At 32.4% G+C, this 26955-nt stretch overlaps 1 protein-coding gene across 2 annotated transcripts; it reads left to right on the top strand.

Annotated features, from left to right (window-relative positions):
• Positions 1 to 978: 978 nt before the first annotated feature.
• egr (TNF superfamily member 12 eiger) lies at positions 979 to 26955 on the top strand. 2 transcript variants are annotated; one of them, XM_075313151.1, is made up of 7 exons: positions 979 to 2165; positions 8336 to 8467; positions 18113 to 18381; positions 18447 to 18536; positions 18602 to 18711; positions 24025 to 24147; positions 26143 to 26955. In XM_075313151.1, the coding sequence occupies exons 1-7, from the start codon at positions 1995 to 1997 to the stop codon at positions 26514 to 26516; spliced, it is 1269 nt and encodes a 422-aa protein (XP_075169266.1). In that variant the 5' UTR covers positions 979 to 1994; the 3' UTR covers positions 26517 to 26955. The 2 variants fall into 2 exon arrangements, with proteins under 2 accessions (XP_075169266.1, XP_075169265.1); XM_075313150.1 differs by having other exon boundaries at positions 24007 to 24147.

Here is a 26955-nt window from a genome sequence, read left to right as displayed (position 1 = left end):
TTTTTTTCTTTTCTTTTGAAAAAAAAAAAATAATAATAATAGTTTTACCAAGATCACAAAGTTTTAGACGGTGACCATATCATTTTAATAAGGAAAAAAACGTTTCAACACTTAAAAATATTTTAACTATTGATCATGCTGTTTTACTTTTAGCTTGAAACCTATATTAATAAAAAGGTTTTAATTCACCGCTCAACTCGCCTGTCAAAAGTCACCACGAATGTGTTCAAACATTTACGGAAGCGTTTATGCAAGAAAACAATTTGCTGATTTGGAGAGGCCCGCACCCTGTTGGAATGGAGAAACTGCAACCAGAGAAGGAATATGATCACCTCACAGAGCAAAATATTATTTTTGGACGGTGAACATGTAACATGTTTGCCGCAACCATGTTATTTTCTATGTATCTGATTTCGGCAACATTTTTTGTTTGGCGAGAAAACACAATGTTTGCGGCAAAAATTATTCCAAAAATAACATTTTTACAAAAAGTAAAAATAGTGCACATCATTTGTGCTAAGGACTTTTCCTCACTCACGAAAACTCTGGTGACTCAAAAAATTCACGAAAATTCTCTGGAACAACACAAATTCTAATTATGGAAATTGGCTCATCCAATGACGTACCTCATTTGTTTTATCACGCAATTGTCTTCACGTGCACATCTCTAATATTTATGTCCTGAAAATGTGTCAAATATCTAATAAAACTAAAATCATATCATTTTATGCTTTGAGTGTTGTGTTATTGCCCAAGGCCTTACTGACTTGGCCACGTTTCATTAAGCCTGACTTCTGTTATTCGGCACAAAGGCATGAGATCTACAGGCAAAAATTGTACTTGCTTGCCATTCTCTGGCTTAGTGGACGCTTGTGTGTGTGTGTAGCGCAAAAGAATTTTGAGATTCCTTTTCTCTACAACGACAATTCAGTGAGTGGAGGAAAAGTGTTCTTTTCCCAACGGCGACAAGCACAACAATTCTACCCCGCTACTGTTGGACAGTGGTCATCATTAGTGGTTGGCTGACTGGCTGGCTGTGTCAACAATGAGTATTACCGAGTCTCCACACTCTGATTACTCTTGATCGTTTAAAACAAAAAAGACGCAAGGAAATACATTTCAGTCGCGTGCGGGCCATAACAACGAACGGACATCACATCTCGAAATCGACAATCAAATTAACGGGGGCAATACGGCGGCAAAAGAAATCTCATATTCAGTGGATTTAAACAAAAATATTCTACGTTGTTCTTTTTCCCACCGCGGAAGATACGGTTGCGCTTTCGTCTTCTTTGTCGTCTACAATCTCCGTAATGTGTGGCAAACGAAAAATCTTTATTGATAAATAAGTGATGGTGATAACAATAAATAAATTTAATTAAATGCTATACAATACAGCAAATATGTTGCTACGATTTCAATAAAATATTAAAAAAAATACAAAAAAGGAAAACATTCACAACTACAAGAGATTTAAAATTCAAAGCGAATAAATATTAGCAAGAGTATATATCGACCACATTTGAATCTCTCGATCAAAAATCTCAGCAAAATAAAAAAAGATATTCTCATGATTTAACCAAACTCACAATACAACAACGCTGTCGGCAAAAACACACAAGAGATCAGTGCAAAAATCAAAAGAAAGAGAACTATAAGAAACTTGTTTTTGCACTCTCCCCAAAGTGTCTTCGATGCATTTTCTCGATAATAACACCATACCATACCATACCATGCACATTGATATATCCCTTTTTGCTTGATAATTATTAAGAATCGAGTGGACAAACAGGCACGCATCCATTCACACACACGCACTCACACAAGAACGCTAGCAATACATTGCCAAGGAGATCGAAAGTTTTTGTGACAAGACAAGGCTGCAGCTTACACACCCACCACCCACCCCCTTCCGCTTACTACAAGCGTTTTGTGTCTTAATCGAGTTAATAATTTTGTTTGATTGCCATTGCGCACATCATCTGTAAGTGATCATGACCGCCGAGACACTTAAACCATTTATTACACCCCCCGGTAGTGTGGACTTTGTGAAAACTTCTCATTCAAGTGCTTCTTCCGTTCATCATCGAAGCAGCCGTTATTTAATAGCAATTGCGGGGAGTGCATTTCTAGTGTTGTTGATATCTTCAATACTGGGCATTACGGTAAGTTGCGCTTAGAAAAATTTAGAAATACGTACTTTGTTAAAATTTATTGAAGGATTTGTAAATTATATCGGCGCACATCAAGGGCTATTGTATACAGTGAAAACATGTTCCTTATTTTTACAAATTATCAATTAGAGTTTAGTTAAAAAAAATCTTACAACCATTCACTTAGTGAATTAGTGAAAAACACCAAAAAATTTATTATTTTGAGAGTAGTTAACACGAAGTGTCCCAGTTGTATAGAAATTTTGTTTTTTTTTGTATTCAATTGACGAAAATTTGTGGTAGTAATTTAAATTTGAAAATTTCTTCACTTTTCGGAATTTGAAGCACAGCAATTACGAGCAGGGCTGCCAATAAAATTTTAAGAAAAAATCGGGAATATAAATAATATTAAAATAAAACATATGTTTTGGTTACGCATTCTGAGTAAGTATAGCCGAAAAGTACGCGAACGCCATCCAGTAACTATTTGCATATTCTAAATGCCAGCTTCTAAACATCATTAAAAACAATAAACGCATTCAGATTTTATATCCCAACCCACATAGTAGTTAGGGTGTAATAACTTTGATCCGAACAAAAATGTTCCTATAAGAAATATTGATTTTAGACTCCATAAAACATACTGATCGACTCAGAATCATTTTCTGAATCGATCTATTTGTATTCGTCCGTTTATCGATCGGTCTGTCTATGTATTGTTCGCAGGATTCCGGTCCAATTCCTTTGATGAAATTTACTTCAGTGCTTTTTTTTTGGTACAAGGACGAGCGCTATTGAATTTGGAGAAAAATCGGATCAAATTTAGATAAGGCCCCCATATATGTATCGCCCGAATTCGATCAATGGGGTCGTGTTGAGCCTATTTACTGCAAGGTAATTAGGAACCTTTAAAGTAAGCAATATTTAATCAAATTCGGTTAAGATTTCGAATTCGCTCGATTTTCCCAAATTTTTGAACGGAGTAAATAACGTAATTTTTGAGGCAAAAATCGGAAACTGCTACTTTTTGACTCAAAATCGTCAAAATGCTGATAAATCGGCGAAATTGGCAGCCCTGATTACGATTCTTGTAATTAATTGTCGTGTAGATAAAAACACTTGGCTTTAGGAATATATAAGGCTTAATAAGGATCTCATTTCTGAAAACAGAAAAATATGAAAGATTATTTTATTGAATTGAATTATAATTTCGACAATATCAAGGACACAGCTTTTTTAAAATAAATAAATTTTAATCAAATCTTTATGATCTTTGCATTAATTTTTTGTTTTTATTAAGAACGAGAATCTTTAAAAATCGTATGTCTTTGAGGTAAGGCATAATTTAAAGAACAACTTTTTTGATTTAAAGAAATAATCTTGAAACTAACTGATATATGCAATTTTTGGATTAAAAATAAAAAGGTTCAAATATAGGCTAAGACATATTGTGAGGCTTAGTTTTTTTTTAATAAAAGAAAAATATTTTACTTTGAATTATAGATTTTTCGACCTTGCCAAACTTTAAATAAAAAAATTTTAAAGCTGAGCTTTTAAAATTTTTGTATAATCGATGCTTCCAAAGGTCGAGTTTTTGCACTCAAAAAACAGGAAGGAAATTTTTCATTAATTTTTGAAAATTAAGATTAATTTTTAGTAAATTTTATTTAGTAGTCCATTGTTATTTATATAAATTGGTCACTTTGAGCTTCAAATTACACAATGAAAACAAAAATAAAATAAATAAAATTTTAACTAAACTGTATTATAAACGCAGAGGTCTCGCCGAGTTCCCAAAAATAATAATTAATTAATATTTTTTTTTTTCGAAAAATTTAAGAAAATTGATTAGACACATTTATTTTTTTTTTATACTCGTTAAAGAAAATTTCATAGTTTGAGGGAAAAAATGGAGTTAAAAATAGCAAAAATTTCGTTAGTGCCATATGAAGGTCACAATGGGCAAATTTTCCCATTACCAATTTTACCAATGGGTAACATTTAAAAATTTTAAGAAATTCTAATATTAATTGCGAATCCCCGTGTTTAATTTGTGTATATTTTTTCACCTTTTTTTAGTTCATTAACATAACGTACTCAAAAAATTATTGAATTTAAGAAAATTTTCTCAAACCATAATAATTCCATGAACTAAATTTGAGTTAAATTGGCTTTAGTGTCATACAGGGTAAACTTTTTCGACTGTGAATATAGAAAATAGAATTTCAACTTTTCCAAAGTTCGATTTTTGGTTGAACAAAATTTACGTTTGTAAAATTAAAAAAAAATATTTTTCTCTTTTTTGATTGGGCTACTTTTAACGTGCGAGATTTTTCGACATATTTTAAGAGTAATGTGAATACAAATTTTAAGAAAAACTAAACGCCGATATAACAAAAAAAATCAAACATTCAAGAAAATTTAATCGAAGTTTTTCGTTTTTATTTATTTGTTAAAGAAAATTCCGTAGGTCGGAGGAAAAGAATGGATTTCAAAATTGCAAAAGTGTCTTTAGGGACATACGAAGTTCACGATAGATGCATTTGTGGTAAAATGTACAAATTTGAAGAAATTATGGGGAAATACAAATTTAGTAAATTGAAAAATTTTTTATTGAAATGTAATAAATTCCATGAACTAAAATAGAGTTAAATAAAAGGCACTAAGTCCTGGAGGATTCACTGTTTACTGTTGTAAGAGAGGAACTTTGAAACCTTCTATCATAAATTAAAAATTTGCCCAAACTAGCTAACATCATATATGTCCTCTAATAAAATGCATATATTATGGAAGGAACCAAAAATACTCATGGAGGGAATTTCCCCCTGTAAATGCGATTCCTTTGCACTGAGTGCTGCATTCGTCACACAGGTAATAGCAGAATACAAAATTAAGAATACATGGAAAAAACGATGAGAATAATGGGCATGCTGTTTAACCGATCTGCAAGTGTAGATTAGACGGCCATCTATAATTATTGGGAAACCCTGGCAAATGTACGTACACGTGGGTGATGTATGGCTTGAAAGTAAAATATTATAGCTAGGTGGGATAGGGAAATTTTTCCAATAAAAAATCCCGCCTTAATGCTTCCTCGTTTCAGTTATCAGTTTAAGTTTATATATATACGAGGATAGGGCCATAAGTATTTACTCTCACTGACTAATGCTATGTTCCCACCAACTCGTTTTCCTTATTCGTTTTTCCAAAACATTTCACCGTTCACACCGGGTTGAGATGTTTTAGTTTGAAAGTTACCATAGAAACTAGAAATTCACATTTACTGGAAATTCACATATATGCAACCTATGTCCAAATAATTACCGCGAGCGCAAAGGGAAAACATTTTTATGTTATTTTCACATGTCCACGTTCTTAAAAGCCTTTGTTTATTCATTTTTTTCTATGAAACTTATTTCAATATTTTGACATATATTTTGAATAGGGTATGTTATTCGGGGTATAAAAATTAGGTGGGTTCATATTCTAAAATTGATGTGTTTTGGAGGAAAACTTGTGTTTTGAACTTGTTTTTTTATTATGGCGAAAACGACTCGTTTTGAAGTGCTTATAAAGGGAAAATAATATATTCTTGGAAATGCCATCAATTTTAACCAGATTGGACCCGTTTTTCTAATAGTGTAACGTGTGGATTCGAGGTTGTCCACGGTTTCTAGAAAGGGAGCAATATACATCGATTGACCACCACCAGCTACCAAAAAAATTACAAAAATCCATGATCTCGTATTGACAGACCACCGATTGCATGCCCGCCTTGCCTTGTCATTGAGCTTAACATAGAATCGGGCAGCACTCAGTGAAGAGAGGAGTTCACCACTGTGGTTCATAATGGATAATAGTCTAAGTGAGCCTGATACATCAGGCTGCCACCTAACCTAACCTAACCTAGATGAGAATAAGAATTTTAAAATAAAATAAATTATATTCACTTTTCATTAAGATTTCCATTATGTGTTGCTAAAGTAACTAAATTTTACTGACCTTATTTGCTTTCTCATAAAAGAAAAAATTAACCAAAAGTAAAGGATAAAAATATTGGCGGTAAATCACATTTTTAAGAATATTTATAAGAAAGTTTTCTTTTGTTTTAGTTGGCATTGAACTTCCTTGTATGATCATTAATTTTTTATACCTGATTTTAGTTCGTACACACAAATAACAAAATAACAAAATTTTCTTAAACAATTATAAAGCGAAATAAATAAAAAGAAACTAATTTAAGGATTAGCTCAACAATTGAATTTTTTTTTATGTAAGATCGTTTAAAGACAGTGTATGACACACAATCCTACACTGAAAGAAGGGTTTTCTAAGGAAAGAAATTTTAGACAAGTTTTCACAAATTATCTTTAGAAGCAAATAAAACCGATTAGATATAATAGTTGCATCGTCTGCTACAAATTCGTGTTTGTTTATTGTAAAAGAGCACCGATTTAGAACGAGACTACAATACACACAAAGAAAATTTTATTAAAACTATTTTATAGCAAAAATTGGAGTACACTTCCACAATTTGAGATTTCCACAAAGCATCGTTAAAACCTGGAAAATTAATTGACCTGGTGTACTATTGAACTTTAATTCTCGAGATTACATTCTCTCATAGAAGAAGAAATAAACTAAAGTTAAAGAAAAAAATCATTGGCGCCAAATCATGACCATTTTAGCTACACAGTAGTCCATTCTTTCTATTTTTGGGAATCGAACGAAAATTTTCTTCTGCTTTAGTTCATATTGAACTTATGAGTACTGTTTATATACCCATTGTTAGTTCATAAAATGTTTGAGACATACTTAAAAAAAGAAAATTTTCCTTGAGCTGTGGAAAATTTGGCAATAAATAAGAAAATTTAACCACAAGCAAATGATTTTTTTTTGCAATAATAAGGTAAAATTTGCGTTGGTTTAACTATGAGACTTTTTTCAGTGAGTGAAAAGGTTCATTAATTCTACGAAATGATTCGTTGTTCAGCAGAACATTCGTAATAATACTGAAACATTTCGTTATATTTACAGATTTGTTTCATTGGCTCAATTTTTATCATAGATAACCTAACTAATAGATGACCCATCGGTGTCAAACGCAGTCTGCCAGTTCCCAAAATGAGGAATAAACGAAGAAAATACGGGGAATTACAAATTCTCTCTTAAACTAAAAAAAAAGTGAACCCTATATTTCACTAAAGCTGATTTAATTATATTTTAGTTCATGGAATTATGTTATTACGTTTTAATAAAGTTTCCATGACTTTAATAATTTTTTGCATACGTTAGTTAAAATAACTAAAATAGAGGAAAAAAATATACACAAATAAAGCATAAAGATTAACTAAATTCGGGTCTCCGACAAAATAGTTCAGAATTTCTTAAAATTTGTAAATTTTACCAGTAATGAGCCCATCATGAACTTTGTATGGTACTAAAGACATTTTTGCAAACTACAAATTTTAAAATTTTCTTTAACAAGTAAAAAAAAAATGAATTATGTCTAATAAATTTTCTTGAATTTGTCGAAAATTATTTACTTAGTTTTGTGAAATCGGCGTGACATCTGCGTTTCTAATACAGTTTAGTTAAAATTTTCTAAAATTAATATATTTTTTCTAAAACTAACTAAAATTTTCTTTCCTGGTGGGTTCACTGTTTTTTCAGTGCAGATTCGTTTTTACAATTTTCCTATTTTATCCACAATTTGAACATTTTTGATACACTAGATGATATATAATCAAATTAAATATTCAAAAAATTGCGACTAAAACCGCGAAAATACAAAATTTAATTTTGAGCACATTTTCTCTTTCTTTGGTCTTCTTCAACATTTTCTGGTCGGAGAGCGGCAGGCCATCTATTAGTTAGGTTATCTATGATTTTAATGACATATTTTAATTTAATACAACGAAGTTTTTTCTATCTATGTATTGAAAAAATCTTCTTTTCCAAAACTTTTGTTTTTTGTTTGTGGGCTAAGTTTGTATAGAAACATCAGGAGTTTTGAGAAAACATTGAGGGGAACCCTGTGAAAAATCATTCGGGCAAACATAGGGGCTTACCCGATTTTAGCTCTGTCCTCTTTTTTATGCACGAATTTTCAATTTTACCGAGCACCTCATAAATCAGTACCCCCCATAACTTCCTAATTGAATTCTTATTTTTTTTTGCAGATATGGAATACTGTTCGAATATCAAACTTACAGACAGAAGTGGACTCTTTGAATAGAGTCATTGAAAGTATGCAAAAACGTTTGGGTCTCACATATCTGGATGATTTAATTGATCTTGAGAAAGAGGATGAGGTAAGAATCGATTATATTGAATTAAGTGCGACAATAAACATAACACGCTCACTCCCATAAATACCATGCCCCACACACTTAGAGCGCGAATTTGAATTATTGTCTGGTGTTTTTTTTTTTATTTCTTTTAAGTCAGACAATACATAAAACATCACATGGCTGTGATGGGTTCGCATTTGATATTTGTGATCATTTTTATGTGCATATTTTTAAATATGGAATCATGAAAACCTCCCAAAAAAGAAGATTGAAATAATTTTCTTATACACTTGATTGCCAATACAACGGAAACCAGACCGACTGTGCTGGTAAACATTATTTGGATTAAAGAGCCACGAACGAGATGTGCCATTTTGGGGTACTACTCGGTTGTTTGGTTGTTTAATTAGCTTAGAATTGTTTTTGGCGCCATTCTTTACATTTGTACAGAGACCATACTCTTGTGAATAATAAAATCCACCAAAATAAAAAATACCAAATTTTCCTCATTTGTTTATTGAAATAGTTGAAAATCTGCAATCTAGCGACAGATTACAAAATCTTTTTGTTCCATAAAAAACATAGATACTAGACTGTATTACAGTGCTTTAACTCGTTTCTCCATCGCACCAATTTTTTGTTCCATGGACTCTGTATTCCTATGACCATATGTACGATCAAAGTTTGGAACATGAATGGTCAACCTTATATCTGAAAAACAAAATCAGTTGTCAGTTATTATAGGTTTGGTTGAAAAGAAGATCCAGGTTCTATTCGACTTGTAGTGCGTTCTCGTTCTCTCCATCGTACCCATTTTTTATTCCACGAACTTGTTATTAACGAATTCCTCAATTTCAATCAATCAACTTTTCCACACAGGTCCTGAAAGACTTTTTACCCTATATCAACTGTTATATATCAAAGTAGGGCAGTGACATAGATATTGGTACTAGGCCTTCTCATCCACACAATAAGCTTTATCTATCCACCATATTCCACTGCTCCTATTCCTCGTCATGATTCCCACGGGTCCTCTGAATGTCGTTCTGTACTTCTTTTGTAGTTTCTTTCCTATTTTGTTTCTTATTTAGTTCACATACACGGTTGCCACAGTTGGTAGAATTCTACCAAAAATGGTAGATTTTTTACTGTATGGTAGATTGGTTGAATTCTTTGTGTTTTGGTAGATTTTGCAAAGAGGAGAAATACAATTTCTGTAGAAATAAAATTTTGCAAAATTTTCTATAGAAATAAAATTTTCTATGGAAATAAAAATATAGTCAACACATTTTCTATAGTTTGTACGAATTTATTTCGGCATAAGCCGGCTATCGTGTAAACCCTTTTTTCGGAAGGTTCAAGTGTGGTTCACTTTTGGGTTTAGTGAACTGCCTGAATTTATTCTGATAATTGGTTGATAGTTTGGATGGAATGTGGTAATTCCGAAACGTGCGCCCATCCAACCATCTTGCAGTCTATAGGGCTTTGCCCAAATAAATTTGACAAACATTATTTTCCTCTGTTGGTTAAGCTACACTTATAGTTTAGTCAATGCAGGGTTTCAAGCTGAAATCAAAAACAACAACAATGATTAAAGAAAGAAACCAACAATAACAAAACAAAACGAATGAAAAAAAAAAATCAGATAAAATTTTGTATAGAAATACAATTTTTACAAAATGTTCTATAGAAATAAATTTTTTACAAAATTTTCTATAAAATAAAATTTTGACAACATTTTCTCTAGAAATAAACTTTTTACAAAATTTTCTGTAGAAATAAAATGTTGATAAAATTTTCTATAAAATAACATTTTGACGAAATTTTCTATAGAAACAAAATTTTCTACAGAAATAAAATTTTGACAAAATTGTCTATAGAAATAAAGTTTTGCAAAATAAGATTTTTTCTTTGATAGTTTTTTGCTAAATTTTTCCCCCAATTTTGATAGATTATTTTGGCTCGAGTGGCAACCGTGTTCACATAGCCTTCCACATTGCTCTACTTTGTGTCTCTCTTGTTCATTCAGTCAACTCAGGCCTCGTTGGCCCTATTGGTTTTAGATTCTTAAAGTTCGTTTCCCTTTGTATCCTAGCATTTAAGCCTAAATTCTGTTTATTCCTTGATTATTATTTTGCATTCCACTATGGTTCGTGGTCGACCCCGAATGTCGATGTTTTTAATATTTGTAACTAAGTAAACAGTTGAGGTTAAAAAATGCCCAGCACAAACTGATTAAGTAGTTTTAGGGGAAAAACTGCTTACCAAGAGCATACACGCAGCATTACAATGCGTTTGGGAATAATGGCTTACCATCATGACCAAAGAATGGTCGGTTACCGTTCATCAAATTTTCATGAGATCTACTACGTAGCAAATGTATTTGCTTCTTTGTGCTGCTATTTACCACTTTGTTAAAATTTAGCTCTTGTTAGTCCTGCAGATAACTATTTGCCCTATGTCCTTGTGAAAGTAATCTAGATTTCTATTTGAACTAACTTAGCTCCAAGTTTATTTGGTGCTGAGAGCTTTTGGTGGAATTACACATATGTCATTACGCCCTACAATACCGTATGTTAAAAATATTTGCTTATCATTACAGGCAGGTGGGCAGTTCTGACCCAATTTCCGCTACCCATAAGAAATGCATTTGAATTTTCGCAAGAGCTGCATACAGGGCTTAACGAATGTGTTTTGTTACCATGAACCTTTTTCATGTTAATTTTTTTATTTACTCAACTTTTTTGATAAAACGTTATTCGAATCTTTAAACAATAAGCAAATTATCCGAATGTATTCGGCAGGTCATGGAGAAATATCGCTCAAACGTTCCGCCGAGGTTTCACAACAATGAACCAATGTTGTTTAACCGATGTTTTTCCAATTTGGTATAAGGTGGGTATAAAGATAGATGAACATCTATCAGACCTTACCAACATGCAAAAACTGAGGAAGTAATTGATGTCAATTTTTAATACTATATGTCGATTTTTAATACTATAGAATGTCGATTAATCAGTTTTGGCCCACATCAAAAATCGATTTCGAATTAACTCAAAAGTCGATTAGTAAAATTAGAAGATTAGAAAAAGTCAACTCCGTCTTATTCGTTTTTTAAGGCGTAATATCGACCATTGACTTTTGCATCTCTAATACTCCTCGAAAATGTGGAATTAGGCCAGGTCAACAAATTTGTTTTCCATATTTTCATGTCGATATATTGCTTTGTTATTATTTATGTTGCTTTCAATAAATTATTTAGAATTACAAGATATTAGGATTCATGCCTGATGTGCATAATACAATGGTTTTGGATAATAGCCCGATCATGCGGGTTCTTTTTGGCGCACGTGCCAACTACACGCTAAGAGATTTATCTGGATGACGATCATGCCTAATGTATCCTCATCCCCATCCCCATGTAAGATGTGCCAAAGAAAATGTATAAAAAATGTTCTAAAATCAAAATGATTTATGCACTTTGTAAAATGTGCGTAATCGTAGATGCAGACTCTCAGGCATGGATGGATGTGTCATACCAGCAGAATTGGTCAATGATGCGCGTATTTACTATAGACGTGCTACACAGTCTACAAGTGGATGGGTGGTAGAGGGTCTGTGAAAATTCCGAAAAGATTATGCACCAAAAAGAAAGCACATTTGTGAGAACAATTTTCCCTGTTTACATTTCCGGCATTTGGAAAAATGCGGTGGGTAATAAGGAAAACAGAATTCTGCATCGATGCCTATATAATTTGACAAAGAACAAGAGGCCATCGACCGAGTTGGGTGACCGTCTTCAGTTGTGAGGAATCTGGTTAGTGTTATAAAATGAAAAGAACATTAATTTTATATTGTCAACGACTAAGTTACATTGAAAAAAGAAAGGCTGACTGTAAATCATTTGTTTCAAAACGAGGGCTGCCTTTTTATATTTCGGGATTAAAGAACTAATATAAATTTAATCCATGAAGATCTGGGAGCCACCGTGGTGCAATGGTTAGCATGCCCGCCTTGCATACACAAGGTCGTGGGTTCGATTCCTGTTTCGACCGAACACCAAAAAGTTTTTCAGCGGTGGATTTTCCCACCTCAGTAATGCTGGTGACATTTCTGAGGGTTTCAAAGCTTCGCTAAGTGGTTTCACTGCAATGTGGAACGCCGTTCGGACTCGACTATAAAAATATGGAATATATAATATGGAATCGGGCAGCACTCAGTGATAAAAGAGAAGTTTACCAATGTGGTATCACAATGGACTGAATAGCCTAAGTGAGCCTGATACACCGGGCTGCCACCTAATCTAACCTAACCTAAGATCTAAACACTTTTGCATGCTTTTGAACCAATTGTCGGAGAACTTCTCTCTTATCACTCTGATAGATACATCAATCAGAGTGACATTCAAACATTCATTCTGAACGCATCAACCGGTTCGAATAGTCGAATGCTGTTTACTTTGCGGCTCATGATATCATAGACGTCTTTCAAAGCACCACAATCGTATTTTTGGAGTATTTCTTTCCACCAATCGACACGAGCCTGGTTTTGATCGATTGCCAAATTGTATGGGATCCAACGCGAATAATTTATTTTTAACGGTGAAATGTTCATGGAATATTGAATGTATGCTGGTCCCTCTAATACCTAAGGTTGCCTCAATCTCACAATATATCACAGGACGATCTTTCAATATCAGTTAGCGCACAGCATCAATGGTTTTCAAGAAATTCATCTCCATCAAAATTCATCATACCATCGATAAATACTGGTCCTTCATGGAGCTCCGTTAAAGTCTGTTCACTGCTGTTGAGTTAATCCATGTCGAAAGTTGCAAAAAATTATCGCAAGAAAATGTTCACAATTTAATTCAATTTTTTGGGTTAGAATCTCTTATGTTACTGTAAACAACGCAAATAGCGCTCATATGTCAATACGTTTTGAGTACGTATAACCTCAAAAGTGTCAAGTTTTACGATAGAGCTGTCTGTTGCAATAATAGGTTTGCCGAATCCCGCAAAAGGCAACCCTCGTAAACTATGTAAAACTCCTAAAGTTAGATTGCGCAAAATATCTGGATGTAATATTGAACAGGTATCTATCTAGTACTTTAGGTAAATAAGACCCCGAGGCCAAGGTATTTGAAGACATCGAGGGTATCCATTCTGGGAATATGTTCTGTTTTCACTTTGTGAAAATTGCACAATCTGACCAAGACAAATTTCGAAGAAAACGATGCATATGTCCACAATGTTTGGCTAGTGAAAGTATTTGTGTTCATCAGACATACGTTGTTATCCAAAGATATTTGACAAGCATAAGCATTTGTACAATTTGGCGTGTAATCCATCAAATATACGCAAAACGAAAATGCTGAGATAATTTTAAAATATTGTCTATTTTTATCACAGAAGGAATTTTATTTTTGCAGCTCTGTCCATGAACACATAGTAGTCGTTCATAACCAACACGATGATGACAACAATTTTCAAGTTAATAGCGATAAGTTGAAAAGGGAAATTGCCAAATACGATATTTTCATAGTATAAATTGTTTAAACTATTGATAAAAATAATTGTAATTCGAAATTGTTTAGAATTACAAGGTAGCTGATACGTAGATCTGTATTTCCGAATCCATTCACGTTTTGATGATGGTATGTCTTCGACCAATATTTTGGCATGTCCACGGCCTTCGGCGGACATACACGGACGAAAAAGACTGTTTTTCATATGTTTGGGTATAAACATTATATGTTTGGAACTCAAATTTTTAAACACAATATTTTTGAGTGCAAACATATAATGTTCATAAACTAGCATAATATGTTTGGGACATATATGTTAATATGTTAGAACATATTATGTTTGGGACATAAAATGTTTGTAAATATAATATGCTTGGATGCAAACATATATTAATTTAGAAATAGCCCATAAACATATATGTGTTTACAAAGAGAGACAAAGTGTATGCTGGAAGTAAAATAATGAAAGTAACCAATTGGCGCATTACAAATATATATACACAAAGAAAATTTCATTATATATAGGAAAAATACTATGTGTGAATATAAACAAGTATAAATTTACATATTATGAGTAAACATATATATGTTGTGAATTGTACTTAAGCATAAAATATTAAAATGAGTATTCGGAGAGAAAATTCATTCGGAGCCAAGATAAAATATATTTAAAAAAAAAAGAGCATGAGTTTTGTTTATCATTTTCGCATTACGGGCACAATTTTTTTGTTTCGTCAAAACAAATCGGAACGTAGGACGAGTAAGTCAAAATATTCAAACAAAGGTAATTAAAGGGATCTTCATAAAAACTAACGAAAGGGCACTATACACTGAACAAAAAGCATGTCCGGTTCCAAAGATTGTGTCTCCACTTTAACAATTTTGATATTGATTCCGAACCAAAGAAGCGGAGAATACAAGTAAGGATGCTTTTAAGACACAATTCTCTTTTAAATGGGGTTTTGTGTACTTGACTCTACGAAGCACATTTCAATTTTTCGCTTTTTCAGCTTTTTTTCATATGCTATAAAATGTCCGTTAAAAACAAGACTTCCAGTAGAAATTATGCTATGTTCAAGTAAAAAATGTCTTAAAAAAATATTGAAAAACATATCCTATTTTTGAATGATTTTTGCCTTGTAGTCAAGATGCAAAAATGCAACAAATTTAAAGACAGTTTCATTAATTTTAAAGAATTTTTCTGAATTATTAAAGTCAAGTTGACCTTAGTCCAATATTTGTTCTTTCATGTTATGATATCCATTTTTAAGTCAAATCACTTAATTATAACGACAACACGACTTCATTGAAAGTATCGACCTTTGAAGATCTATAAAAACAAAGATTAGTTCCTCTTTATTAATGAGTAGTCCAAGAGGAGTTAACGGATTTTTTCGAAAAAAAGAGCGGGCATTGAGTTCGAGTTTTGCCGCTAAAATTATTTTTCATTTTTGCGGCAAAACAAGAATAACATTACAACTTTTTCCGGTAAATTGTATTATAACATGGTGGGGAAAGATCCAAAGCAACAATTGAATAAGTTTATTTTCTTTAAAAAAATTATTAAAGAAAAGTAAAAGGGTAAACCATTTTAACGTGATAATGCCAATTTATACCGGCCTTAAGAATTAAATTAAGTACAAAATTATTCGTTAATAAAAATTCATATTTATTTGTATTTCTAAATTAATGGTGTTACATGCTAGCAAACAATTGTTCACACCAAAATAAATAAACTTGTACACAAAAACCTTTATTTGTTACACTATTTTTATTGTTGCAATAAAAAAATAATATTTGATTTGAACTCAATCCATTTCGTTTATATCAAGCACTTTTCTTTTCTGACTTTAAGTCTTTTATAAAACACACTTTACAATTTCGTATTAAAAATTTAATGTAATAGTATGTAATGCTGAACACCTTTTCGGGAACTTCCGAACGTATCTGGAATATATGTTAAAAAATATATTTAAAAAAAAAAAAATGGTGTTGGTCGAAGCAGGGATCGAACCCAGGTCCCCTGTCACGCAAGGCGGACGACCAACCACTGCTCCACGCTGCCAACAAATGTATGTTTAACAATGTTATGTTGTTAAACAATGTTATGTTTGCATCGGCTCGTGGGCGCCGCAAGCTATGCTATATAAATATAACTTATAACGATAATTATCTCTTGATGACCATAACAGCTACGTAGGCCAGTGGTTAGTGTACTGGCTTACAAACTGTGTGGTCCGCTGTTCGAATCCCCGTCCGGCAAAAGGTAAAATTATAAAATATAATAATTTCTTCTAAAATGTTTGTATTAGAGAAAAAGGTGCTAAAAACTCGTGGAAGTGAGAAAAATGTGAGGGAATATACAATTAGGCAGAAAAAAAAATTGAGCACAATCTTCTTTGGGAGAAAATTCTTCTAAGCATATAATATTTTTGGGTTCCAAATGTTTCCAAACATATTATATGTTCACATAAGAACATATAGTTTTTTTGGAAGGCTACATTATTGAATTTGGATGGAAAAATACAAAATGTTTGGAACTTAGACTACCCAAACATATTACATTGTTTAGACCAATATGCTTTCAAACATATTATATATTGGAAGAAATCAAACATATGTTGGGCAATACCCAAAAATGTATATGCTTGAAGCAAAATATGTTTGGGAGTATATGTTACAGAAGCGATTTTTTTTGAGGGTGTAGCTGGGCGGCTAGGTAACACACAATAATGAGAGTTTGCGAATTGCTTATTTTGGGGATTCTTCTGGTCAGAGAACATAATGTTCACATTCACCACTTTCACGGAATATTTTCAAAGTCTTCACTCAATGAACCGTTTAAGGCGTTGTTGCTGTGTTTTTATGGATCACCACCATGTCGTATGTCAATGGTACCGGTATCATTATAACGATTTATGTTTCGATACGCTTGCCATCCATAGGCGATTCTGATTTTCTATAATACTTCCATTTTTTTTTTGCAAAGGGGTGGTTAGGATAGGTATAGGGCAGCCCGTTTTCTTAACATTACTTACGACCATTTTCGTGTAGCTCCGTTAGTCTTTAACTGCCAGTTAACAGAAAGTAAATTGGTTAACTTTAACTGAAAACCCGTAAGTTCCTAACTGACATGGGATATATAGGCAAGATGACAGATATTTGCATAGTACGCTTTAAAAGTTCTGTAGCTAACGTAGCGCTAATGAAGCTTCATGAAAATGGGAGTTTGACTATTAAGTCCATTCTGGAACCACAAGTGGTATTAATGAGTACTGCCTGATTCTGTATTTAGCTCAATGACTGAAAACATTTTGGGATTGAACCCATGACGTTTTTGTATGCAAGGCGGGTATGCCTCTCTTTTATGCGTCTGGAATGCTAGCTCGATGGAAAGAAATGTTCAATTATAGGATTACTCCTGATGGGGAAAACACAATTAACCAACATGGTCTAAGTGTATAGCTAGTCCTTTAATGTTTATTATAGGTTTTAAAATTTATATTAAAAAATTAGGAAAAAATGAATTCATTAAAACAAGGTAGAAAACAACATCCTGATTTGATTCTAAATACTTTTTCAAGTTTGATTTCTTGAGCACTGTGATGAAATTCTTTCCATTTGATGGGTACATGGTTTGTCAAGATGTGAATGTATGCCAACTAAAAGTGCAATCCTGTAGACAAACCTTATGGCTTCAGTAAATAAATTTTTAAGATGTATAGTTAGAAATAGTCAGATATTACATATAATAAATACATTTATTTCAATTTACAGCAAAGAAACAAAGAATCGACTTATGAGCATCTGAAAATAGCGAATTCTTATCACAGTTATAAGAAAACATTCATTTTATCACGATTAATTCCAACCGCTATATATATTGCAACAAATTAAAAAAAACAACATTAGCTAAATACAATGATCCCATTAAATACAATAAGGAAATGCGCATTTTATTCAAATTTATCTGAAGAATGAATTTATCAAAATCATTTCATTCATTTGAAACATCTGAAACTAATGAATTGAAATCCATTTGGAATAGTTGCAAAGCTATATAAATATTAATTGATCTCATCATATTGTTTCGGTATTTACATTTTTGTGTGTGGTTTTGTTTGAACTTTCATTAATAGAACAACAATGCTTTAATTGATGATATGGACATGGTTCCCGAAGAGGATGAAAGTAACAGTGGAGAGGAAAATGACGACGATGATGCTGAAGACGAGGATGAAACAGACGATGATTATACATATGAAGAAATGATAAAGAAATTCTATGATTATGAGGAAACAGATGACGACGACGATACGGATGACGATGATATCAATATTGAAGAGGATGATGATTTATATGATGATTTTGAAAAATTTGTTGATTCAACGAAAAAAGTTCAACCAGGGTAAATACCATATTCCAAAATGTACAATATACTTTTCGAATAAGACCATATTCATTTTCTTAAAGGGAAAGGAAAATTCGATCTATTACAACAATCAATGAAGATACGGTTACAGATGAAGGTGCAGAGGAAGTTACTCGCTCTCCCGGGATACGGTATGTTTTCAGAAACTTTGTGTATAGAAAGGCATTGAATTTTTGTTTTTTATTTGTTATCACAGATCTTTGCGCACTTCTACCACATTTGTAGCGGCAGACAATGCTGACAAACGTCGCAGCCCAATGCGCCTTTATAATTCTAGAAGACGAAAGTTTCCTTTGGTAAAGAGTGGTAAGTTTTCAAAACTAATGCAAACAATTGCAATAAATGGAATTTCCTCCTTCTACCTTTTGTATGTATGAGAAAAAACTTTTACAATTCGACATGTAGTCGGGGTCCATGTAAAAATATACTAAATAGTCTTGGGCAAAATCGTTCACCATAGTGATTCGGACTCGTCGTTCCTTTTGTACAAAGGAACTAGTTCCTTCAAATCGTTCCATCGTTCCTTTTCCTTCCAGCTTTTTATATTTGTCATCACTGTCATCTACTAAAGGCAGAAGTTCGTGGCCAAATGAAAGATACAAAAAAATATTAAAAATTGAGTAAAATTACTTAAAATAGTTTATAGAAATATAGGAAGAAAAAAAAATGAATGGAAAATTTAAAGAAGTAACTAAACTCATTGCAAGAAATTAAGATTTTTTTGTGTATTGTGAAGAGCCTGAAATGGAACTAATGATTCTATTGAATAGCAGCATAACAATCAATGATTTAATATACATACGCGCCAAAATGAATAAATTGTCATATAGCTCAAACAAAAGTCAAAAAATCAAATTGCGATCCGCGGAACTATGGAGCGTAAGTTGAACATAAAACTAAATGACAAAAGGAACGATGAGGACGAAAGAGATGGAACTAGTGACAATCGTTCCTTTTAGTGAACCGTTCATTGGAACTAGTTCGTTCCAGAACGACACAAGACTAATACTAAACAAGTATATACAGCCGCAAGTTCGGCCGGGACGAATCTTAAATACCCACCACCATGAATCAAATATAATAGTTTACTTTGAAAACTCTTCGTCGTAGCGGGTTACTTGATAATATATAGCATTTTAGGGGGTTTGATGACAAATCTTCTTCCAAGCGAATTCAACCAGTATGCTTTCCGAAGCAGTTCAACCAGTATGCTTTCCGAAGAAAAAAATTTAAAGATTCTACACCCTCACAAAAAATCGCTTCTGTAACATATACTCCCAAACATATTTTGCTTCAAGCATATACATTTTTGGGTATTGCCCAAACATTTATATGTTTGATCTCTTCCAATATATAATATGTTTGAAAGCATATTGGTCTAAACAATATATGTTTGGGTAGTCTAAGTTCCAAACATTTTGTATTTTTGCATCCAAATTCAATAATGTTGTCTTCCAAAAAACAATATGTTATTATGTGAACATATAATATGTTTGGAAGCATTTTGCACCCAAAAATATATGCTTAAAAAAATTCTTCCAAACAATATTGTGCTCAAAATTTTATTTATTTCTTTATATATTTACAATCATAATGAATTATGAAAATAAACAGGTAATATAGGTGCTAACAACATAGGTTTTCGACCTGAATGCTCAAAATTTTGTTTCTGCCTAATTGTATATTCATTCCCCCACATCTTTCTCACTTCCACGAGATTTTTTAGTTCTTAGCACCTTTTTCTGTAATACAAACATTGTAGAAGAAATTATTCAATTTTTTTTATTTTAATTTTACCTTTTGCCGGACGGGGATTCGAACAGCGGACCACACAGTTTGTAAGGATCAAAGAAGTAGCTGATCAATTGCCCAAGGAAAAATAAAATGTAAATTTTGTAATAACAAGCAACAACCACCAACTTAATTCAATATCGCTCCCTGTTAACTAGCGCTCCAAGCTACTAAACACATATATGTTTATAGACTATTTCTAAATTAATATATGTTTGCATCCAAGCATATTATATTTACAAACATTTTATGTCCCAAACATAATATGTTCTAACATATTAACATATATGTCCCAAACATGTTATGCTAGTTTATGAACATTATATGCTTGCACTCAAAAATATTGTGTTTAAAAATTTGTGTTCCAAACATATAATGTTTATAGCCAAACATATGAAAAACAGTCTTTTTCATCCGTGTACCTATGAAGACTAGATCAGATTCTGGATTTATGAGAACCAATTTTGTTTGAGTTTTAGAGAAATCATAAACATATCGTGCACCCAAAAAAAAGTGACCCCACCGTGGAAGAAAATTTTAACTAAAATAGTTTTCTAATTGCAACATGTTATAAATAAGTTAATACTTTTTGTCAAACTGAAGAAAATTTTTTAAAAATAATTAATTTTTTTCTGTTGTTTAAGAAAATTTCATATGTTGGAAGAAAAAATTGGGTTTAAAAATTGGTAAAATATCTTTAGCGCTGTACGAAGTTCGAGACAGGTATAATTTTAGTAAAATTTACTCATTTGAGAGACTTATGAACTCAATTCAAGCAAACTTCTGCCATTTTAGGAAAATATGAACTATTTTATTTTTTAGTAAAATTGTGCAATATATTTGTATACAACTTTTTTTCTTATTTTTAGTTCACGTCATTAAAGTTAGCAAAAAATTATTCAAATAAGGAACATTTACTCATATTGTGCAAAATTTAACTAAAATCAACTAATCTTCATGAACTAAAATAAAGTTCAGCTGGCATTAGAGCCCCTTTTTTTTGGGTGTGTATATGATGAAATAACGCCTTTATTTGAAATCTTAAATCTGTAGATTTTTCCGCCATTATTTAAATGAATACGATGAGTAAAATCTGGAAATTTTACTTTCAGTTCCAAGCGATTTTCATGGTCAGTGCTCCTGCTATACCCTGAAAGAAGTGTTTTCTTCTCAGAGGAACGAAATTTTAGACAAGCAAAGTTTTCTTTTGACACAAATTTTAGAGACAATCGTTGAATAGCTTATCAAAAATTCCGATTAGTTTGTTCTAAACGAAAATATTTTCTACGGAATTTCGTTTGTCTAAAATTTCATTCCGGAGGAAAATATTTTTTCTTTGGGTATACCTCAAGAAGTTAAATCGGTCTATATCGATGCCTTGCCAAATGGACCGGTAAAAATAAATGCGATACAGATTTTTGAGGGTCTAAAATTCCAGTATATGTACATTTTTGTGCAAATCGGATAAAAACTACTGTTTTTAGAAGCCCAAGGAGTTAAATCTGGAGATCGGTCTATGTGGAGGCTATAGTAAAACATGGGTCGACACACACCATATTCGGCTGGCCTATTTGTGGTCAGCCGGATTCCAGAAGTCCTAGAAATAAATTCGGGAGTTAGGTATATAATTGGGGGCTATACCAAAACATGGATCGATACGGACCATTTTCTACACACCTCTTTATGGTCCTAAGATATTTCTAATTTTCGGCAAATTGGATAAAAACTACGGATTCTAGAAACCCAAGAAATAAAGTCGGGATATCGGTCTATATGGGGGCTATACCAAAATATGGACCAATAGGCACCATTTGCAACACACCTATTTGTGATCTTAAAATACCTCTAGATTTTCAATTTTAAGCAAATAGAAAATATAGTCTCTAGACGCCCAAGAAGTAAAATCGAGAGATCCTTCTCTATGGGGGTCATACCAAAAAATGAACCGATACACCTCAATTTCGGCACACATATTTGGGGTCCCCAAATACCTCTAGATTTCCAATTTTAGGCAAATCGGGTAATACATTTTATTTCTATAAAAAATTTGGTCAAAATATTATTTCTATAGAAAATTTTGTTAAAATTTTATTTCTATAGAAAATTTGGTCAAAATTTTATTTCTAGAGAAAATTTAGTCAAAATGTTATTTCTATAAAAAATTTTGTCAAAATTTTGTTTCTAGTGAAAATTTTTTCAAAATTTTATTTCTAGAGAAAATTCTGTCAACATTTTATTTCTATAGAAAATTCTGTCAAAATTTTATTTCTAGAGAAAATTTGGTCAACATTTTATTTCTATAGAAAATTCTGTCAACATTTTTTTTTATAGAAGGTTAGGTTAGGTTGGGTGGCAGCCCGATATATCAGGGTCATCGGCCTATATGGCGACACACCTCTTTATGGTCCTAAAATACCTCCAGATTTTCAATTTCAGGCAAATACAGTTTCTAGACGCCCAAGAAGCAAAATCGGGAGATCGGTCTATATGGGGGCTATACCAAACCATGGACCGATACGGACCATTTTTGACACACCTCTTTATGGTCCCAAAATACTTCTAAATTTCCAATTTCAGGCAAATCGGATAGTAAATATAGTTTCTAGTAGCCCAAGAAGCAAAATCGGGATATCTATATGGGGGCTATACCAAAACATGGACCAATACGGACCATTTCGACACACCTCTTTATGGTCCTAAAATACCTCTAGATTTTCAAATTCAGGCAAATTGGATAAAAACTACGGTTTATAAGCCCAAGACCCCAAATCGGTAAATCGGTTTATATGGGGATTATATCAAAACTTGGACCAATATAGCCCATCTTCGAACTTGACCTGCCTGCAAACAAAAAACGAATCTGTGCCAAATTTCAAGACGATAGCGCCATTATTAAAGGCTGTAGCGTGATTACAACAGACAGACGGACATGCTTATATCGTCTTAGAATTTCTCCCTGATCAAGAATATATATACTTTATATAGTCGGAAATCGATATTTCGATGTGTTACAAACGAAATGACATAATTATTAGACCATTCTATGGTGGTGGGTATAAAAACATATTTAGCCTACAGCCCACTTCATATATATAGTGATCGTAAGAGAAATATCTTTTAATTTGATCTTTCTAGATCGTCTGTCCATCTGCTTGTTAACCGCATCATAAATGATTTTCCCATTTTTTGTTATTTATGTTATTTGGTGTATAAATGATAGAATTATATTATTTATTCGAGCTTATTGGCCAAGAAGATGAAGGGAATTGATAGGTTAGGTTATGTGGCAGCCCGATGTATCAGGCTCACTTAGACTATTCAGACCATTGTGATACCACAGTGGCGAACTTCTCTCTTATCACTGAGTGCTGCTCGATTCCATGTTAAGCTCAATGAATGAATTGATACTATTAAGTTATTGAAAAGAAATTGCATCGTTGGCTAATTCGAGTTTCCATAGCATTTGGTATAGATCTGGCGAGAGGAGATGATTCATTTTGGGTCTTATGGAAATTACATGAAAGAAATAATGGTTCAGTTTGGGAAAAACAATTCTCGTATGTTATTTTCATAAGAACTTAGCATATAAGACCCACAAAGAATCATCTACCCCGCCAGGTATACACTAAAGGCTATTAATCAATTGTCGATGGCGAAGCATGAATTGTAGTCCGAACAAAAAGTAAATTTTTCAAATCATATTTCAAAGAAAAATATATGACTAATTTATTTTAAATAATTCGTGCAGTGGGAATTTATCAACTTTCACTATACCAATTTCCGATATTTAATAATTCTAATAATTTTTAGGTTACTCTACCATTTCAGCAAAAACCTTAACCTTACAATCACAAGAGAGAGCCATGAATGAAGTTGAAATTTCCAAACCAGCTGTTCACTTCCATCTAACTCACAAAATATCTCACCATCATTCACCTCTACGAATCAACTGTAAGTATAACAAACAAATTGGGGAATTATTAATATACGTCACAGATGTGGAAGTATTGGACATCAGATATTATATTTCTTATATCCATATATTAAGGGTTGTTTTCTTAATTTCTAATTAGAATTTAATCGATTAATACAAAGAAAAAAATATTACCACATTTTTTCAATTAAAAATTTAATTGAATTTTAGAAAATATTCAATTAAAAAATTAATTGGTTCAACAAATTTTTTAATTGAAACAAAAGTCAATCACAACAATTAATTGTATCAATTAATTTTTTAATTGGAAACATTAATATTTTAATCCATTTTGGTGATTAATACTATCATTTCTGTGATTGAAGATATTTTAATTAAAAATTAATTGGATCAATTAATTTTGTGATTGAAGACAAACAATAATTTTTTCTATGTAACAGGTTGGCTGATAAGTCCCCGGTCTGACACATAGATGGCGTCGCTAGTATTAAATGCATATTATTTTTATATAGTACCAACCTTCAAATAATTCGTGTCGAAATTTGACGTGTGTAAGTCAATTAGTTTGTGAGATAGAGCGTCTTTTGTGAAGCAACTTTTGTTATTGTGAAAAAAATGGAAAAAAAGGAATTTCGTGTTTTCATAAAATAATGTTTTCTGAAGGGGAAAAAATACGATGGAAGCAAAAACTTAGCTTGATAATGACTTTCCGGACTCTGCCCCAGGGAAATCAACAATAATTGATTGGTATGCAAAATTCAAGCGTGGTGAAATGAGCACGGAGGACGGTGAACGCAGTGGACGCCCGAAATAGGTGGTTACCGACGAAAACATCAAAAAATCCACAAAATGATTTTGAATGACCGTAAAATGAAGTTGATCGAGATAGCAGAGGCCTGAAAGATATCAAAGGAACGTGTTGGTCATATCATTCATCAATATTTGGATATGCGGAACAACAACGTGTTGATGATTCTGAGCGGTGTTTGCAGCTTTCAACTCGTAATACACCCGAGTTTTTCCGTCGATATGTGACAATGGATGAAACATGGCTCCATCACTACACTCCTGAGTCCAATCGACAGTCGGCTGAGTGGACAGCTACCGGTGAACCGTCTCCGAAGCGTGGAAAGACTCAAAAATCCGCTGGCAAAGTAATGGCCTCTGTTTTTTGGGATGCGCATGGAATAATTTTTATCGATTATCTTGAGAAGGGAAAAACCATCAATAGTGACTATTATATGACGTTATTGGAGCGTTTGAAGGTCGAAATCGCAGCAAAACGGTCCCATATGAAGAAGAAAAAAGTGTTGTTCCACCAAGACAACGCACCGTGCCACAAGTCATTGAGAACGATGGCAAAAATTCATGAATTGGGCTTCGAATTGCTTTCCCACCCACCGTATTCTCCAGATCTGGCCCCACCGACTTTTTCTTGTTCTCAGACCTCAAAAGGATGCTCGCAAGGAGAAAATTTGGCTGCAATGAAGAGGTGATCGCAGAAACTGAGGCCTATTTTGAGGCAAAACCGAAGGAGTACTACCAAAATGGTATCAAAAATCGTTGTATCGCCCTTGAAGGGAGGTTGAAGGGAACTATGTTGAATAATAAAAACGAATTTTGACAAAAAAATGTGTTTTTCTTTGTTAGACCGGGGACTTATCAGCCAACCTGTTAAGCAACATTTTTAAAAGGGGAAAACTGACATAGTTTTCAAACCTATCTTATAACCGAGAGTAAGAGAATGACCGGTACGATAATCGGTTTTCGTGTTGAAAACAATTTTATTTTCGCGGTTATTTTTACAAAAAAAAATATTTATTTTCCTTTAATGTGACTACTTTAACAGGAAAAGAAAACTTCGTTTGTCTAACATTTCATTTCGGAGGAATGAATTATTTTTCGTTTGTAGATGTAAACTCGAAAACCAAACATACTACCAACCTTTAATTTTTAATATTTAACATTTTTATATTTATTGCTGTTTTAATTGTTGCTTTGTTATTTTTTAGCCTACAATGGAGATATCTATATCGGCAGACCTAGTTGGACAAATGAACGTGATTCCTTAGACTCCTTTTTCCATATAGAAAATGGAGCTTTAATTGTACGCGAACCAGGCCTTTACTATGTATATGCCCAAGTCTGTTATAATAATCATTATTCTCAAAATGGTTTTATAATATTCCATGGTCATAAACCTTTTCTACAATGCTTAAGTCATATCAACACCAATAACAATAGCTTCATAAATACTTGTCACACCAGCGGTTTAATATATCTGAAACGAGACGAGCATATACACATTCGAGATTTTCATGCTGATCGTAAATCGCATCTGGAGGATGGCAATAATAGAAGTTATTTTGGTTTGATTAAAATATAACCTGGAATAAATGCGGGCTTATATGAAAACAATTTATATATATATTTATATTTAAGTTATTGTTAGAATAATGTTTTAAATATCACAACAAAAAAATGAATTATATTTGTATCGAGGCATATACTGCTTGCCATAGAAAATATATAGTAATTTATCCAAAAAATCCCATGGAATGTACTAATAGATTATTACTATCATCGAATATTTTTTTATTGTATTTAACTTTGTATATGATGTAAAAAAAGAAACAATAACAATAAAAAATAGAGAATATAATTTTTAAGAATATAATGAAAAATAAATTTTAAGTGAATCTGATAGCTATATGGTTATAATTAAAATTTCGAAATGCAAATTGTTTCGCTCATAATTAAAACCTTATTTTTAGATTGTATCTATTATTGATTGTACACTCAAAAAAAGTTTACTTGGATCCAAA

The sequence above is a fragment of the Haematobia irritans genome, chromosome 5 (assembly GCF_050003625.1).
Source record: "Haematobia irritans isolate KBUSLIRL chromosome 5, ASM5000362v1, whole genome shotgun sequence".
In the NCBI taxonomy this organism is placed as follows: Eukaryota; Metazoa; Arthropoda; class Insecta; order Diptera; family Muscidae; genus Haematobia; species Haematobia irritans.
Note: the sequence above shows the minus strand (reverse complement) of the source record. Positions and strands in the feature narration are given on the sequence as shown.